The following is a 17,150-nucleotide window of genomic DNA, read 5'->3' as shown; positions in this document are numbered from 1 at the left end:
GCAAGAACAGCAATCCAATATAGTTGGTTTCGAATCTCGAGCAGTTACGTCGTGGACCGTTCCGCACGATAATCATCTTGATTATTATTCTCCAAGGCATTTCAGACAGACACATAGTATATTCGGCTCCAACGATCATTGCCAACAAAGCAAAGGACAATAATCCCTGGATAGGAATACCTTAGCACGACAGCCAAAAAGTGCAATTGCTTAGGCGCAGCAGCCCATGAGCTCCCAGCTTGCAGCTTTGCTCACACCGCAACATAAGAGTACGCACGACGTACCGCACCAGCCCTTGCACGTCGGTCGTATTACGCACCTACATTCAAAAGGAAAAAAAAAGAGGTGCGGTTCGCCCATTCCCACTCGCTTACACACCAAATCGCCCCCGCGCACTTGACTCGCCTTCAAAGTTCTGCGCAGCTTTAAAAAGACAAAATTTAAGTTGTCGATCACTCATTGTTCGGCGTCACCACAAGCGCAAAGATCCGGCTTTTATCTAATTGGAGTATACACGTCCTCTTTTTCAATGTGCTAACATTTAGAGGCTCTGATTAAAAAGAAATCTCGGTGTCTTATACTGCGACTGCTGTGCGGAATCAACATCTATTAACTCCAGCTATTTACGATATCCAATTTATTTTCATCTTACTCTCAGCGTTTCCCCGTTTCAACTGCTAGCTCTTCGAAGGAGCTAGCCCACACGCCAGCACACGCTATACACTACACACTTCAGCTATAGCCTGAACTGTGTTGGCAACCGTCATCAGTTTCGAAGTCCGTGTTTAGTGCTTGCCTTGGATCTGCTGGACCTCGGATGCCGGTTGCGGCGTGGTTGAAAATTTTCATTACATAGTAATTGTGATCTTACTATTTACGTCTGGGATAGCAGGCTCCTATGCACCTCACGCTAGATTATTGGGCTGAAGAAATTGTTGGACGAAATATGGCAACTTTTACGGCCTTAAACGGAGGCGAACCAAAAGGCACCGAACGACATAGTAGCAGTCCTACTTCGATACATGCGGTTTCTGAGGACCACCCCACTCGTCAGATTCTCGTGCAGGACCCTAAGGTTCGAGACGTTTCTACTGGGCAGAGGGAGCACTGGTCGCGGACCAGTCCTGATCGGCCGTCCTATCAGCCCGCTGTGTATCCAGAGGTTGAAGGAGCTCATAAGCGCAAACGTTCGCCCTCAGACGAAACTCTCGGAGAGCTCCGTAGAAAAAGTGCCCTCGCTCGAGACCGGGAGCAACAACCTCACACACCGCATACGGAGTCACGTGATCCATATTCTAGTTCTCAGCGCGAGCGCGAGTATAGGCAATATAACGAAGAGAATCGAGGGCATCACGAGGTTTGGTATGCGCAACAGGGGAATTCAGATGACCGCGCCTCGTATGATCCACAAGGATCCACGAGCTTGATAGCCTCTCCGACTGATGAGCAAATTGGTGACACTCTTCGAAGAGCCAATGCTCATATGGAGAACCAACACGACTACCAGGCGACAAGCCCCGACGGCGATGATAGCTCTGTGATCTACGGAAGTGCCTCCTACACGCCGGAGCAGAGGAAAGGGGATTCTATGATTCAGTCAGATCCTAAGAAAAGGAAACGAAATTTCAGCAATAGAACAAAGACTGGGTAACTAGATTTCGCTATCTTCATTTTCTTTTTATACCAAGGCCCCTTTTGCTGACTTGTTGGTATGGTGTGGCCGATTTGCATCCTCTTAGGTGTTACAAGTATGCAAGTACCTCAACACCTAAGAGCGACGCATCGGTACTCCATACGAATACGTATAGTTGCTTAACTTGTCGAAAGAGAAAGAAAAAGTGTGATGAGACGAAACCCCAATGTGAGTTGTTATAGGTGGCTCTTTTCGAACCTCTCTTGGACGTGAAAATCTTGTTTTCGTTTACTTATAAAGTGAGTAGGCACCAATTGTGTCCGAGGCGGGTTTGTGTGCCACGGATATCCAAACCAACGAGGCTATCCTAAGATGGAGAATAAACCTGCGGCTGTTCCGCTTGAATCCAAGGACCCCAGCTATGTGCCACCTGGTGCCTACGGGATGCCCCAACAGAGTAATTATTCGATTCCACCCCCGCCGCCTCCAAAGCGTGATCCGCCTGTTCAACCCTATCGCGGGCAATCTCTTCGGATAGAACCAGTGCAAGGCCGGCCGATACTAGCAGACGATAACCGACAGGTGCCCGCAACGCTTCCCACCCCAACCCCTTCTGCCACAAGTCCGGAAAACAAACTATCATCAATACCTTACAACAGTTCGACAAGCGTGTTTCCTACTCCAATAAGCGCCACAAGCACTAATATGCAGCTACCAACACCACTGAGTAGTGTCGACCGGCACAAAGACTACCAGAGAGTACCGCCGTTACACGATATCACACGCACCGAACACGAAGTCCCGCATTCTGCTCCGCTTCCGCAAATCAATATCCTTCCGCCAACTCGAAGCAGCAGCCCACCACCTCCATCACAGTCGCAATCTCACCCTACGTCTGCACCCCCGCCTCCTCCTCCGCCACCTCCTCCGCCTCCTCCTCCAGCCCCGGCGGCGGCGACAACAACTGACCCCCGGGAAGCAGCACGACTTGCCTTGTCACATCACAATTTCCCTCCCGAAAAAGAGAGAACTCAGAAGGAAGACATGCTCCTAGGGAACCAATACTATCCATTTGACGAAGAACTTGTATTAGAGAGACAACGATGCAGCGCCGCGTGTTTCAGGTTTAACAATTCTACGAATCCCAATGTTGGAGTTTCAGCGTCTGAACGATCACGCCTCTTCCGGGAGATCTTAAACCCAACAGAGCCCATCTTCATGGATCCGCAATTGGCTTCAACCATCACCAATGTTGGAAACGTAGGGCAAGAAGTAGTAGTTGAGGCGCCATTTACCTGCGACTATGGCTACAACATCGCCATTGGAAACAACGTATTCATCGGCCGAAATTGCACCATTATCGATCCTATGGACATCGTCATCGGCAATAACTGTTACATCGGTCCGAATGTCAGTCTATTCGGCGGCACGTTGCACACTGACCCGAAGAAGCGCAAAGGCAGTAAGAGCCCACATCTAGGCGCGCCCATATACATCGATGACGACGTATGGGTAGGTGGAGGTGCTATAATTCTCCTCGGTCTTAAGATTGGAAAGGGGGCGACGGTTGCTGCTGGCGCAGTGGTCACCAAAGTAGGTTCTCCGGTTAGTAGTCTATCATTAAATTAGATGCTAATGATAACGTAGGATGTGCCACCATTCACTGTGGTCGCTGGCAATCCGGCTCGAGTAACTCGCGGCGCCATCAGTTGACAGGATATAAGTTGAATATATCTACTTGCCGTTCTCTCGGGCCTACGCATGCATGCGTGTATTTCGATATTGCAGAACCCTAGTACGCCTTGCGGGTATCGTATTCGCCAGCCGAAACCTAACGTCCAAACGAGCGTGGATCCAGATAACCTTGCCTAGCTACTACGATTTCCAAAAATATCCTTCGACTTGGGAAGTTTCAAGAGATTAGAATACCAACGCAGGCGGATTCGACGACGATGCCTTTCATGGCACACAGAACATGGATATATACCAAGGATAGAAAAGGTAACCAGATGGCTCTGGCAGCTATCCATAGTACCGGTGTTTTGGTAGCAAATAGGGAGGGAGGCACTTGTCCCGTTTTTGTTCATATAAGCATGGAAAGAAAGTCCATATATACACAGCGGGGAGCCATTTGGGATTCCCTGCTCTTGCATCTTGGAAAGGAACTACGGACAAAGCGAGGCAAGGCAAAGGCCTTTTTATGAGAAAACGGCCGCCCATGAGGAGTAACGAATATCACCTACACGCTACACGGACAGTCAAGAGTCGGGGAGTTGGGAGAGAAAGGGAAAAGAGAAAAAGGAGAATAGGAAAGGGGGTAAAATCAGCGTTACCTAGGTACTGTGCCTACCTACCTGTGTTGACATGGGTTATATACTATATAGCTGGATCCTAAAATGCCCCCCCACCTACCAAATCGCCCGGGTGTTGAAAGAAATGAAGGTATAAAAAATTCCAAAAAAAAACATTTTCAAGGAAGAAAGGAAAGAAAGAAAGAAGACGAGGATTTTTTCAAACATATTAACGAGGGTAAAAAATACAATACAAGGAAGATACCTACCTACCTATGCATGTATGGCTAGGTTAGGTTAGGTTAGGTTAGGTCACGCACGCTATACACTAGATCTATCTATGTAGGTTCCAAGATACCCAGTTTCTTCTTTTTACCTACCTACCTACCTAAATCATGCTTCTGCTTCTGCTTCTTCTGGTCGTGTTTGTTTAGTTTAACTACTACGCACCCACCTACCTGCCTACCTACCTGCCTTATCACAATTGTTATCCATATTCATCCATATTCATACTAGGCTAGGCTAGGTGTGTAGGTAGAATGCGGCGCGTAGGCATAAACTCCGACGTGCCCAGTTGATTGATACCTAGCGGGAAGTTTCTGTCGTAGGCTCGTAGCATTGTCACGATACGGCATAGTGGTGTGGTGTGGTGTGGAGTGGTGTGGATTTAAGGGGTGTCACGTGATTACATATGTATGTATGTATAGTTATGTACATAGTTATCTCATCTCACCCTGATCTCGTAACATTGGTTTGGTGCCTATCCAGGTTGTCAACACAGACACATGCATACATATACCTACACAGGCAAGTGATAATTTACCATGAAGCATGTACAGAAGGTTATTAAAGTAGGATTATTTTCATTTCACAGCACCAACTAACTAGCCGACCATGGCGGGCATAAGCACCAGCCACCAGCCATGCTATAATACGCATTCGGTCTCGTCTCGGTCTCCTCACTTTCTCGTCTCTTCCACTGTGACTGACAACTCGCCATGCTAGCCTCTCGAGTGCGTCCATCAGGTGTATATCAGCAGGTATTATGTTGTAACCCATTACTTCTTCTGTCTCTTAACACTCTTGTCACTTATACCACTCAATACACTGGCGCTCCTCTTATTTCCGTTACTACTTTCTGGTCTGTCACCCTTGTCTTCGGTGGCCTCCGTAGTCTTTGGCGCGGTATTTACGTCCACAGACATATTGTTCTCGCCGTTGTCATCATCAGAAGTATTACCATTTGTAGCAGGCGCTTTGCCATGAGCCTTCTTCGAAGCGACGGGTGAGGCAGTAGCACTGGCTTCATTAACGGTTCCGCTAGTACCGTTCACCGCACTCGACCCTTTTATTCCCTCGCCATTATGGTTGCCATTAGACCCTCCAGCTTTACTCTCCGCCTGTGAAGGGGCCAAGGTCTTCTCACGTTCGGCTTTCTTGGCCCTCTCCAGCCGTACCTCAGCATCGATCTTGTCGTGCATCTTGCGCATGTCCAGTAGGACACCGATAGAGTTGAGTAGCTTCTCCATTTCTTCTACCACTGCTCGAGTCGGCATGTTGAGCCTGCCGGGGATGTCTAGTTCGGCTAGGGTATTGGTGATGCGCTGGTGTTGGGCATTGCTCTTTGTGGTAAGAATCTTATTGATCCGCTCATAACGGAATGTGGGCCCTGACGGTAGACGGTCATGGTGCGATACACCGTATATATGTTCTTCCTGCTCGCTGAGCTTCTTACGTTCTGGCTGAGCACCTTTCTTAGTGGGTCTCTCAGGTCGTTCACTTCCTCCAACGGAATCACGATGACCTGTTGAGGAAGCCGCAATGCTCTCCCGACGTGTTTCTGATACCGGCGTAGTGGTGGCAGGACCGGAAGTATGAGCTGGGGGATGGGCTGATGCCGGTGTAACTGTTCCGTTGGCTTCCATAAGCGACTTGCGTTTCTTAGTCTTATCAACATTCATGAGGTTCTGAAGGAGTGTCTGTAGCCCGGTACTAGACTTGAACGCATTGATGTCTTGTTCTGTATGGGGGTAGTCTAGCCGGTTATACAGCTCGCGGCGTTCTTGGTTAAGCCGCTCTTGACGAGCAAGAATTCTGCGCACTTCGATGAGTAGTAACTCCTCCTCCTGGGCCTCGTCCCTCGACCTCGACAGAGCATCAGCTGCGAATTTCTTGCGCTGTGTTTCTGAGATCGGATTGAAATTAGCCATGACCTCGTGAAGCGCAAACTCGGCCTGAGTCATGTATTGAACAGGTTTCTGGACTGCCATCATCTTGGCTGCTACTTCATAGTATCGAGACTTCAAGTCCTCCATAGTTCGGACCTTGGTCGCTGGGACTACGGCGGTGTTGGGATCGATACTATCGGCTTCCTCCCCATTCGTTACCTTGTCTGGGGGCTTTGGATGATATTCATAGCGGTCCCATATAAGGGGCCAACGGAGGTCAAAATCCGTAGCAAGGCCAAACAGGTAATCGGTCTCGTCCTTGGTCCAGTCGTTGCTCTTTAAATTAGAATTGTATTGATCATCACTGTACTGCGGTACGTCGACCTGCACATTGAACTTGGCGAACCCCGAGTCTTCAGGCTGCTCCGGCTTTTTCTTTGTCTCTGCCTCATCTTGATCTATCACACCATTCTGCTGCTGTCTCGCCTGGTCCTCGGTTTGCTTCCTCCAATGTCGCAAATGTAACGACTGGTCGTCTCGGGCCGAGTTGCGAAAGGGTTGTAGGTCCCATCGTGCAGCGGGCTTCCTGCTGCCAAACCTCCGCTTCTTGAAGGATGATATTTCTTGGACAATGGCGATGGGGTTATCGCCACCAAGATTTTGTACCTCTCTTGCCAAACCCTTCAAACTTTGACGCGGGACACCGATCTTCTGTTTCTTAGTGGGGCGCGATGTGTTATCGAGTGGTAAGCTGAGGACCTCTCGGAGATCGTGTGAGGCCATCTTTAATATTGGATAGCTAGAGGAAAGCGAGACATGTGATTTTTATTGGTGAGCGAAGTAAGCAGGAAAGCTAGCAGCAGCTCGAGCATCGGTTAGGGACCAGAAGGTGGGGAGGTAGTGAGGAAGTTATTACAACAAGAAGATAATATGTAGTATCTACTACAAAATCATTTACGTGGTAAGGCACATGACAAAATGACAAAATAGGATATCTTCTGGATGATGAATTTCCAGCGTTGACGCGTCAAGTTTTGATGGCTTCAAATGATATTCGCGATCGGGGTGATTGATGAGGTTGAGTGTTGATGAATTGATGAATTGATTAATTGATTAATTGATTGAATGTACAAATTCAATTTGGGCGGTTACTACGCCGGTTAGGTGGTAAAAACACGTGACTGGAAAGCTAAGCAGGCCTATTTAATGCGGTCAACGAATCTAATCAGCTACTAGATAACTATGGTAATCCCTGTCTTGGCCAGTTTTTCGAACGTGGCACCTTGGAAATCGGGAAACGTTCCAAGGTTTGGAAACATTTCAACTTACGAAACTTTCCAAAACCGCGAACTTCCACATCGACGACCACCACCTCTTATCCCAACCTCCACCATCCTTGCCCGCGACCCAACTTGACTTAAATAAAGCTAGGATACGATCAGTTGAGAGAAGCTTTTCCAGGTTCAACAAAAAAAAGAAATAAGGAAAAAAGGAAAAATGAGGGCGCTTCTCCCCCTCTTGATGCTGGGCTCCGTCGCTCAAGCACTACACTTCTTCCTCGACGGCACCACCCCGAAATGCTTCTTCGAGGACTTACCGAAGGATACACTGGTACTCGGACACTATGCAGCCGAGGAGTGGGACGACAACACCCAATCATGGTCCAGACACGACGGCATCAGCATCTACATCTCGGTCGATGTCAGTACTAAACCACCTTTCCATTTCTCTCTTTGTTTATTATTCTTTTTCTTTTCTAACACAAAAAATGTAGGAAATATTCGACAACGACCACCGCGTAGTCTCCCAGCGAGGGCAGGCCTCGGGAAAGTTCACCTTCACCACGGCCGACGCCGGCGAGCACAAGATCTGCTTCACCCCTAGCAGCAACAGCGGCCGCACCGGCTGGCTCAGCGCCCTTCAGCCCAACGGCGGCATCAAGTTGACCCTCGATCTCGCCATTGGCTCTAGCGAGATCGAGTCAACCGACAAGTCCAAGCTCCAGGACATTTCTCAGCGCGTCCGCGACCTCAACGCTCGTCTGCAGGACGTCAGGCGCGAACAGATCTTCCAGAGGGTAAGCAGCGATCCCCCTCCCTCCACTTTTCTGTTCCTTTCTCTTCTTTTATCCCCTTAAGAGTTGATTTTCTTGAGTTACGTGCTTGATATATACCAAGACTACACTCGATGTCATGAAGCAGCTCTCTGCCACCAATCAGTCAAAGAAAATCAAAGCTACATCAGTCCCACCCCCTATTACCAACACAGCCCCCAAAATCATAGTACACCACGCAGCACAATTCACTAACGTCGCATCTTAAAAACCCACAGGAACGCGAAGCCGAATTCAGAGACCAATCCGAAACGACCAACTCGCGCGTCGTGCGCTGGATGGTCATTCAGCTCGTCGTCCTCGGCATCACCTGCGCCTGGCAGCTATCGCATCTCCGGTCCTTCTTCATCAAGCAAAAGCTTACCTAAAAACCGGGAACCCAACCAATGCAAAAAGGGGATAAATGATTTTTTTTTCCTTCTCCGCCAAAAAAGCTGTTGGTCGTGATTTGGTAGACAACGCTGGGAGTTCTGGGAAGGGTTTTGTTTGGTTTTGGTATGTGGGTAGGTAGGTAAAGGGGTTACCTACCTACCTACCTACTTGAGATGCCTAGGTGTCTAACCTAGGTGCTTATACCAATCTACATAATATATGACATGGCATGGCATTGTATGTTTGTATGGTATGCATGTATGTACGAACAAGCTATCGCGTAGGTAGCTATCTACCTAATCCAACGTGGTTCAGGCGACCCGGCCTCTGCTGTAGTAGACGATAGGGGGTGAATGACGGAGGAAAATGACAACGATATGGGGGGAGGTCAAAGGAGAGTGGACTGGGCTGCTTCAGGGGGGTATAAATACTACTTGACCTCAAGCTAGCTAGCTGCCTTGCCTTGCCTTGCCTTACCTGCCTATCTGCATAGTACCTACTTAACTACCTCCTTATGTTGTTGTGCTTGTGGATTCAGACACTTGACAAATGGATGCAGTTGTTAACCCAACATATCCCCATCCATTAATACCTATCTATCTATCTTCACCAGCCTAACCTAGTCAGTAGCAAAAGAAAAAAAGGAGAAGAAAAAAAGTAAACGCTTCGCTTGCTTGCTTGCTTGCTTGCTTACATACCTACCCACACGCTCACTCGCCTCCACGAATGTCTTACCCTTCCTTACGGAATTGTCGCGAATCCAGGGGAAACAGCCTAGCCAACCTAGCCTAAGTAAGTAGCCTACATAGGTTAGTGGCTACTAGCTAGCATAACCTCCGGGGCTTGAAGTAGGTAACTAGTATCTAACCTAGCTAGTAGTATCTAGTATCTAACTTACATACTATCCAAGGCAGCTAGCTACTAACCCCCTACATAACCTACCTAGTCAGCTAACACACGTATGTAGTGCATAGTTATCGTGTATCGTACTATCGTGTATATAAGTCCGTAGGTACCTAGTTATTTAGTTAGTTTATTAGCAGCAGTCGGGGAACGCGGGCCTTAAAACACTGCCTCGGCGTTCTGCATCTATGTACATATGTATCCAACTACATACCTTTTAGATTCTATGTAAGTAAGTACATAGCCTAGGTTAGCCCAATATTTAGTTATATGACAGCGAATACTAGAACGCACCTAGGTGTGTAAATGTACATACGACAGCGCCATACTAAAAAAAGTCATACACGTATAGCTTTAACTGTAATTAGGATTTGTATTATTAAATAAAGTGGATTGATTGATTGATAAAAAAAAACAACACAAGTCGACAACCGTTCAACAACGACAACAAACAACAAGGGGGGTTTCAAGAGTCTTAAGACAGACTTCAAGACAAGAAAACAAGACACGATGCCACATAAACAGAATGCTGAAGCGCCCTTTTTTCAACAGAAACAAGTCAAGTCATGATGTAGCTGGCAACGTCAAAATCATTATAATGTCTCTTTTTTGCCCTATGTCCTCTCCTAGCATCGCAAAAGCCTGGGGTGTTTCTCACGCATTGTTTCTGCGAGATCATCCTACTATGGCCACTCTGCACTTCTCCGTACTTCGTATACTGCTTCTGCTTAATACACAGCCCGTCCCCGCACTCGGGCCCATCTCTCTCACCTCTCTCTCCTGCTCTTCTTAAAATTATGATTGGTGTATAAGGGGACGGATAACAGAACATACGAAACCCGATCCCAATGCTCGCCAACGGTTATAATTCCACCAGCGCCGTGCTGCGCTCTACTGATTAAACAGCCTGTTTCTATCTCATCAAAAACGAGAGTCGTGAAAGGAAAAAGTAATTCGTAAATATCTCGGGGCGTGCCAACCTGAGATCCTAGAGGGAATTCATGCGTAAAAAGGTTTCTTCTTCGCCCGTTATCCTCGGGCAGTATTATTCAAGGATGCACATGCGCACGACAATTCTGGTGGTGATTCGCGAGGTGAGTGTGGTTTTGCTGCGCCGTGGATTCAAAGTTTTGAACACAGCGGTTCTGTCCCGTGTAGGCTCTCGGACCATGCATCCGGATTCCAGAAACGGCAAAGTGACTATAGTGGGTGGCAACATGTAGCGACGGAGACGTAATAGGAGTGATCATCCGCAAACGTGGAAGAACAACGACAAGTATTAAGAGTGGTATAAACCGGCCCAAGGAATCTCAAGTAACGTCTCTAGTCTATAAATCACTAGCATGCCATGATGATATGCGTTTAACCTAAACACCTATCAGCTCTATACGCCCAAACAAACAAAAGCATAAACAAAAGGCTGCGGAGTCCTGACTAACCGCAGCAGAGGACCTTCATGAACTTTTGGAAACCTGTCGGTTGAGGTTCCGATGATCTTCCATTGCCGGCCACTGGTGAGCTCATGTTTACTTGCGTGCCCATTCTCGGGGGCAAGTTTTGGTTGCTGTTCTGGAACTGGGCTTGAGTTGAAGGAGTTGGTGTAGCCATGTCCCGGAGACCCCCCACCGTGCTACCTCGCTGGGCCCCCAAGGCGCCGGGGGCGTTTGGCCGGCGCTTGTCCGTCGGCCTGGCTGGAGACGGAGGTGGGGGCTGCGCGGCGTTTAAACGCTCGTGGGTAAGGCCCGCGGGTGTGTTTGCACGAGATTGGTTATGTAGTTCTCTAGCAGACATACCCGGCTTGTTAGGGTTGTGGTAAGGTCCTGGTTTATGCATAGCATCCCAACCCTTAGACGACTCCTTGCTAATCTTCATCCAGTCATACTCGCCGTCTTCTACTTCACCGGTGTTCTTAAGAGCCTGTGTGAAGAGTTCCCGCAAGTAGTCGTAGTCAGGTGTGTCCTCGAAGCCAAGATTTCTCACGTAGGTTAGGTATTTGTTAAATTCCTCTGGGAAACCTTCGCAAAGATCCTTGATCGGTGTCGTCTGCTTCTTCTCGCCAATCTTCTCATACTTCTGCTTGTTCGTCGCAGCCTTCAGGCCCTGCCATGGTAATCCGCCTCGCAGAAAGTACATGAATACGTGGCCAAGTGCTTCGAGATCGTCTCGCCGGGATTGTTCTCGTCCCAAATGGGTGTTGATACTCATATAACGTGCGGTTCCAGATAAAGATTTTCGCTCTCGGTAAGGGATGTGTTGCTTTGTCTTCGGGTCTCGGTATTGTTTGGCCATACCAAAATCGACAACATGAATCACATTGGCAGCCTTAGTTCCAGGACGGCCGATGAGAAAGTTATCGGGCTTGATATCTCGGTAGATGAGGTTCTTCTCATGGATGGTTTGCACGCGAGAAAGCTAAGAATTGAGTCAGTACTTGAAATTGTGGTAGACCACCAGACAAAACGCGGATAAGAAAACTTACCATCTGTTTCGCTACCATCACCACAGTCTTGATTGTGAATCTGCGGTTGCAGTGGTCGAAGAGATCCTCCAACGATGGTCCAAGTAAATCTATAACAAGGATGTTATGGAGACCCTCTTGACCGAAGTAGTAGACATTAGGAATACCGGCTATAAAATGGACTGGTCAATCACACGATATCCTTTCAAGATGGTAACACACTGATGGTATAAACTTACGGCAGCCGACGAGGATCTTGTAAGTACGATATTCATCTCGTAATTGTGGCGCGTCGCTCTTTCGTGGTTCCTAAAATTTTGCCTTCCATTAGAATTGTTGTCCTTCCATCTACTCTTGATACGATGGAGTGTCTGGAGATTGGCTCGAGGAGAAAGAAGGGCCGACAGGTCAAAAGCATAAGGGAATATGGAGCAATGTACTCACGAATTTAATAGCAACTTGTTGGTTATTCAACAGATTGGTGCCCTCAAAAATAACACCAAAAGAACCTTCACCGATCTTCTTTCCGACCCGATAGTGGACACCCACGACGTTCGACGACGAGGAGGCCATTGTGGGATATGTCCAGGACTGCTGTCGCCAGCGCTAGATAGGAGTTGCCAAAAGGACGGGACGGGAAGGCTAGACGGCTGAAAGGTTATTGTCGCTGGACCGACAGGAGTATCTACGATACTCGAAAAGACTCAGGAAAACCGAAAGCTCATCCCTCGAGTAATGTTGATTGATCAGGACTCGAGTTAATGAACTGACGGGCAGCCAATCCTTGCCAGGTTATTGTTGAGTTGAATTGATCGGTCGGAAGGGAATGAAAATGACAAGCTGAGAAAGTGAAGATCAGAAAGGGAGGAATTTGGGGGAGAAGCGGTCGGGGAACGGCAGTGGCTCGAAGGTGGCTCTAGTGGCTCAGGAGCACCAGAAGTAGAAAGTACAAAAGTTGCAACTGAAAGATGTACCGTCAGAAGTACAGAAGTACAGATGTAGAAAGTAGAAAGTCCAGCCCCAGGTGTTTTAGGGTGCCCAGTGTGAGTGGTCTTAGTTCAATGTTGGCCCCGCTGCGCCGCGGCCCTTTTTGGCCGTTGTTGTTTTTGCACAACTAAAAAACCCAGGCACTAAACCTAGGCAAGGTTCCAGGTTGCTTAACTCTTTTTTTTTTTTTCCTTTTCTTTTTTTTTAGCGTAATACTTAGGTACAATTATGTACCTGACCAGTTCTGCATCAAGGCAAAAGTACTTCGTACCTGTCAAATTGCGGCGTGTTTTAGGCGGGGCTTAGGTAATTTTAAGTAGTGCTAGGGGTCAACCGAACTACTTGTTAAAAGGGAGGCTTTACTGAAAACGGGGGAGTGAGGATGGCTGGGCATTGGGGCATTGGGGCATATGGAGGAACGATTAGTGCCAAGACGTCCCAGGCACCTTTTTAAAAGTCAGGGGTCCGGGCCTGAATTCCAACAGGAACAATTCAATTGTCAACTTGAAGTCACTCCAGTCACTCACTCCAGTCACTCACTCACAGTCCATCAGTTGCTCGAGGAACTGCAACATTACTGCACTGCACAGTGGTGACTTGCACGTACATATGTACAAAATAGTCAGATATGCTCAAGCCTCAAGCCTTATAAAAATAGTCCAGATGTCACTTATAATTTCGAATTACAGTATTAGTTATTGCCACGGCTATTTCTGCATGAGAATGTTTTTCATATTAGATCCATTTCGGTATTGAATCCATCCATTATTTCTTTAATACAGACTATGTACAATACCCTGAGGCCTGTCAGAGCAGCAGGGCTGCCAGGTGCGGACTAAGGAGGTACTGTAATATCTACACTGTACCGAATAACCTTGGAAGTGTCGGGCTACCCGTCCTGCCCGTCTGCCTCCGTGACCCCTATATGTATACATCGTTGATGGATGCATGTATGCACAAATGCCAGCCTGCCAGGCGTTGCCAAGATGTGTATCATTGATGTATGTATGTATGTATATTCAAACCTACAATCACAAACATTGAAGGTACTGCATACATACATGTATTACATACGTAACAAAAGGCAAAGGCAATTTCAAAATCAGGAAATCAGGAAATCAACAATTGATGTTGTGCATCCGACGTTGTTTTTGTTAGACAACCACCAGCCAACGCAGCCAATACAACCAACACAGCCTTGAATTGTCTGCCATTCAATGCTACCAATGCTACCTATCTGCCTTATCTAGACGAATAGATAAACCAGTGACCTGACCTCTTTTTCTCAAACTGCGAATCATCTCCAATCACTTCAGGGAACAAAGTCAAATGAGAGGGTCACGCAGCAGATGGATGGCCGATGGATTGATTGACCTCGAGGTCGCTGGGGGCGCTAAGCTTGGAAACTACCGCAAGCAATGCATTGCATTAATGATCGACCATTGCTAACCAGCCGTGCGTGAGATCCAATCCTCACCTGAACCTGAAGTGATTTATTAGTTACATATACCTAGTAGTTACTCTTTAAGAGATTCAAAATACTTTGCCTGCATAGTTACTAACTTACTATGTGTATGTAAGTATTTATCTTATTTGCTTCAATGTTTGTTTGTATTTCGTTGAAAATGAATATTCTATGTACATTGTACATATGTAACATTAAATCTTTGAATCTTTTAAATGTTTATTAATAATATTTTCCTTCGCCCTTCGGTCTTACGGTGTTAAACTCTCGATGGCTTTTTCTTTAAAATGAAGCTTTGCCGCACCGAAGAAAACAAGAAACCAATAAGGAGAAAGGGCCCATATCAAGGTTGCATACCCCTAACCAATACTAGTTTAGGTCGGTAATTGAAGTTTCCAGTCGGGCCAGATCTCCATCGAGTGCCAAGACTTATGTATACATGTATTTCTTATGTATCCTTTTTTTTTTTTTTTCCTTTCACTTTCAATCTTCACATTTCTGATTTCTGATTTCCTATTTCTTGTTTCTTCTTTTTCATTTAAATATTGTGATGCTTCTCATCTTTTTCCTACAAGGTTTAATGTTAGCTGGTGACGAATAATCTAATGATAATAAAAAATGGAAAACCCCTACACATTATCACCGGCTTCATCTCATACATATTAATGATTACTCTATTGCTTTTATGGATTGATTCACGGCATTCACTGCATACGGTGTAGTTATCGGCCACCCCAATTATTATTTATTTTCTTTCACTGTTTCTAGAAGCTGGCTTTCAGCTAGCGAAATTGGCTTAACCCCCCAGGGGGTCTCTATTAATATCTCAAGGGCGAAGCATTGAAGCAAATTCAAGCAATGATCTTCTACTGTACCTACCGTGCTTTGTAACTTGAGGCGCTTTGAGCTATGTAAAAGCTTCGATTCAATTGTCCACCTATGATAGGTTCCCAATCACCGCTCATTGATCCATGACCCGAGGCTGGGCTGACTACGCTCATACAAATTATTAACTCAGATAAGTACAAGCTTGTGATTGAGATTGACCATCGATCACCAACCGTTGGGCAAAGTCTCGGATGTCTACCTCCCTACTCCGAAGCTCGAACAGTCGAACTGGCCAACTTACATAAGTAACTTAACTACATTATGCAGGTTACGAAATATACTAACCTAGGTTACATACATATCGCCATTAAAAACCCCATGGGAAAATAAGGCTTGCCTTCAGATGTCTTCGTCAATATACTACATTACACGTGTTTGCAATGACCAGAATAGGGTCTCGTAACAGGTGGGCCTCGCTGACAACTCACCAAGAGGCAAGCAGTTTGCTTTTCGTGTCAAACGACACGTCGGGCCACCAATGCCTGCCAAGATCGTCCATACATAAGCTGAAAACAGCCTCATACATGCCGAGTTATCCCGGGTGAGTTATAGCTGAGTTGTGGGGTTTCAGATTAAGTGACCTTTTAGACGATCCCAACCAGCAAAGATTGACTCCGGCTGTCTTGAAGTGTAAAGGCCTGGATAGTTCCTGTTTCGACTTCATCCCGGATCGCCATACATACAAAGCCATCAAGTGGCCAGCCGCACCACTCTGTTTACATATAGGAGCGAGCCCTTCAACGCCTCACCCATGGGCATATACTCGAAATATAGCCCACTTGAAAGAAACACGGAGTTGGTCATTGAACTCATTTGCCTTCCTTTCACTCATAAATTCGCCAATTTGGTCGCCATCTACTCGAACCCATGTATCCACGCATATCACCGTTTCTCAATAAAGAAGAGCGTTCGTTCATTATCGCCATTGCCGACGCCCTCATTCGTTCTATATTAATTGCCACAAAGATCGTATGTCGCTTTCATCCAGGTGTTTGCGCTACAGAGCGATCGAATGGCACCCAACTATTCCCAAAAAAAAATTTTGATTGTGCGATATCCGCCCTTGCGCATACATAGGTAGTACCTAGATAATAGTCCCTTCGTCGTATCGTGGACCCCGGTATAGGGCTGCGGCACGGCAGAGGCCGTGTAGCTGAGTGCCTGTCTGTCTGCCTGTCTGTCTGCTGCACTAAGGTACCTACAGCCGAATCGGTAACGCTTCGAGCCTAGATTTTCTAGAAATCTTCGTTTCTCCTTCTTCAAAGATACGACCGTTATCTCTTGTCGATCACTTACTATAACCATAGGCTGATAGGCAACAGCTAAACGCTGCTGCGGTAGTTATGTACGTACATCTCGTTAATCTTTGTAGTATGTAGGTAGGTAGATGTTTAAGTTGTATTACAACGCAAGATCAGGTAACGTAGGTAGGTACATGGAGGTAGATCTATTCTTAACCCAACTCAGCCTCAACCTATCACGAATACACTTCACACACATATGTATGTATGTATGTATGTATGTATGTGCATGCATGCCTATCCTCTATGAATACCAAGGACCCTAGGTAGGTAATAGTACGTATGTATATCGGCCCAGTTGGCAAACAGCAGAACCACTATAACTACATACGAAGATCTCTTTGCCACTTTTTAGTGGCGTGGAGGTTTGATGTGTGTGTGTGTGTGTGTGTGAGTGGGAATATGTTCAAAAATCTGATATCATTTTTCGCCTCATCTATCTACGAAAGAAAAGAAAGAAAAAAAAACTTTCAAGGGCAATTAATTAGGTAGGTAGGCATGTATGTGTGTGTGCTGCAACCACTATCTAGATAGGTTCCAATGACGATGATTGATTCATTGATTGATTGAT

General features: G+C 46.6%; 4 protein-coding genes across 4 annotated transcripts; 2 read left to right on the top strand and 2 right to left on the bottom strand.

The window, feature by feature from the left end:
• Window positions 1-519: 519 nt before the first annotated feature.
• On the top strand, window positions 520-3,424 carry GGS25DRAFT_375436 (uncharacterized protein). Its single transcript, XM_049258224.1, has 4 exons — window positions 520-1,647; window positions 1,809-1,861; window positions 1,941-3,226; window positions 3,281-3,424. Exons 1-4 carry the CDS (start codon window positions 899-901, stop codon window positions 3,344-3,346), a joined length of 2,154 nt encoding a protein of 717 aa, XP_049114812.1. The 5' UTR covers window positions 520-898; the 3' UTR covers window positions 3,347-3,424.
• Window positions 3,425-4,623: 1,199 nt separating this feature from the next.
• On the bottom strand, window positions 4,624-7,194 carry GGS25DRAFT_499755 (uncharacterized protein). The gene has a single exon (XM_049261809.1). It carries the CDS (start codon window positions 6,873-6,875, stop codon window positions 4,983-4,985), a length of 1,893 nt encoding a protein of 630 aa, XP_049114811.1. The 5' UTR covers window positions 6,876-7,194; the 3' UTR covers window positions 4,624-4,982.
• Window positions 7,195-7,342: 148 nt separating this feature from the next.
• On the top strand, window positions 7,343-9,269 carry GGS25DRAFT_499754 (emp24/gp25L/p24 family/GOLD-domain-containing protein). Its single transcript, XM_049261808.1, has 3 exons — window positions 7,343-7,793; window positions 7,867-8,169; window positions 8,424-9,269. The coding sequence occupies exons 1-3, from the start codon at window positions 7,590-7,592 to the stop codon at window positions 8,571-8,573; spliced, it is 657 nt and encodes a 218-aa protein (XP_049114810.1). The 5' UTR covers window positions 7,343-7,589; the 3' UTR covers window positions 8,574-9,269.
• Window positions 9,270-10,822: 1,553 nt separating this feature from the next.
• On the bottom strand, window positions 10,823-13,077 carry GGS25DRAFT_375363 (casein kinase I). The gene is made up of 4 exons (XM_049258223.1): window positions 12,383-13,077; window positions 12,178-12,247; window positions 11,960-12,108; window positions 10,823-11,892 (listed from the first exon to the last, which is right to left on the bottom strand). The coding sequence occupies exons 1-4, from the start codon at window positions 12,509-12,511 to the stop codon at window positions 10,915-10,917; spliced, it is 1,326 nt and encodes a 441-aa protein (XP_049114809.1). The 5' UTR covers window positions 12,512-13,077; the 3' UTR covers window positions 10,823-10,914.
• Between the last annotated feature and the right edge of the window lie 4,073 nt (window positions 13,078-17,150).

The sequence above is a fragment of the Hypoxylon fragiforme genome, assembly GCF_022984875.1.
Source record: "Hypoxylon fragiforme strain CBS 206.31 chromosome Unknown GGS25scaffold_7, whole genome shotgun sequence".
Classification (NCBI taxonomy): Eukaryota; Fungi; Ascomycota; class Sordariomycetes; order Xylariales; family Hypoxylaceae; genus Hypoxylon; species Hypoxylon fragiforme.
This window is presented reverse-complemented; position numbering and strand designations above follow the sequence as displayed.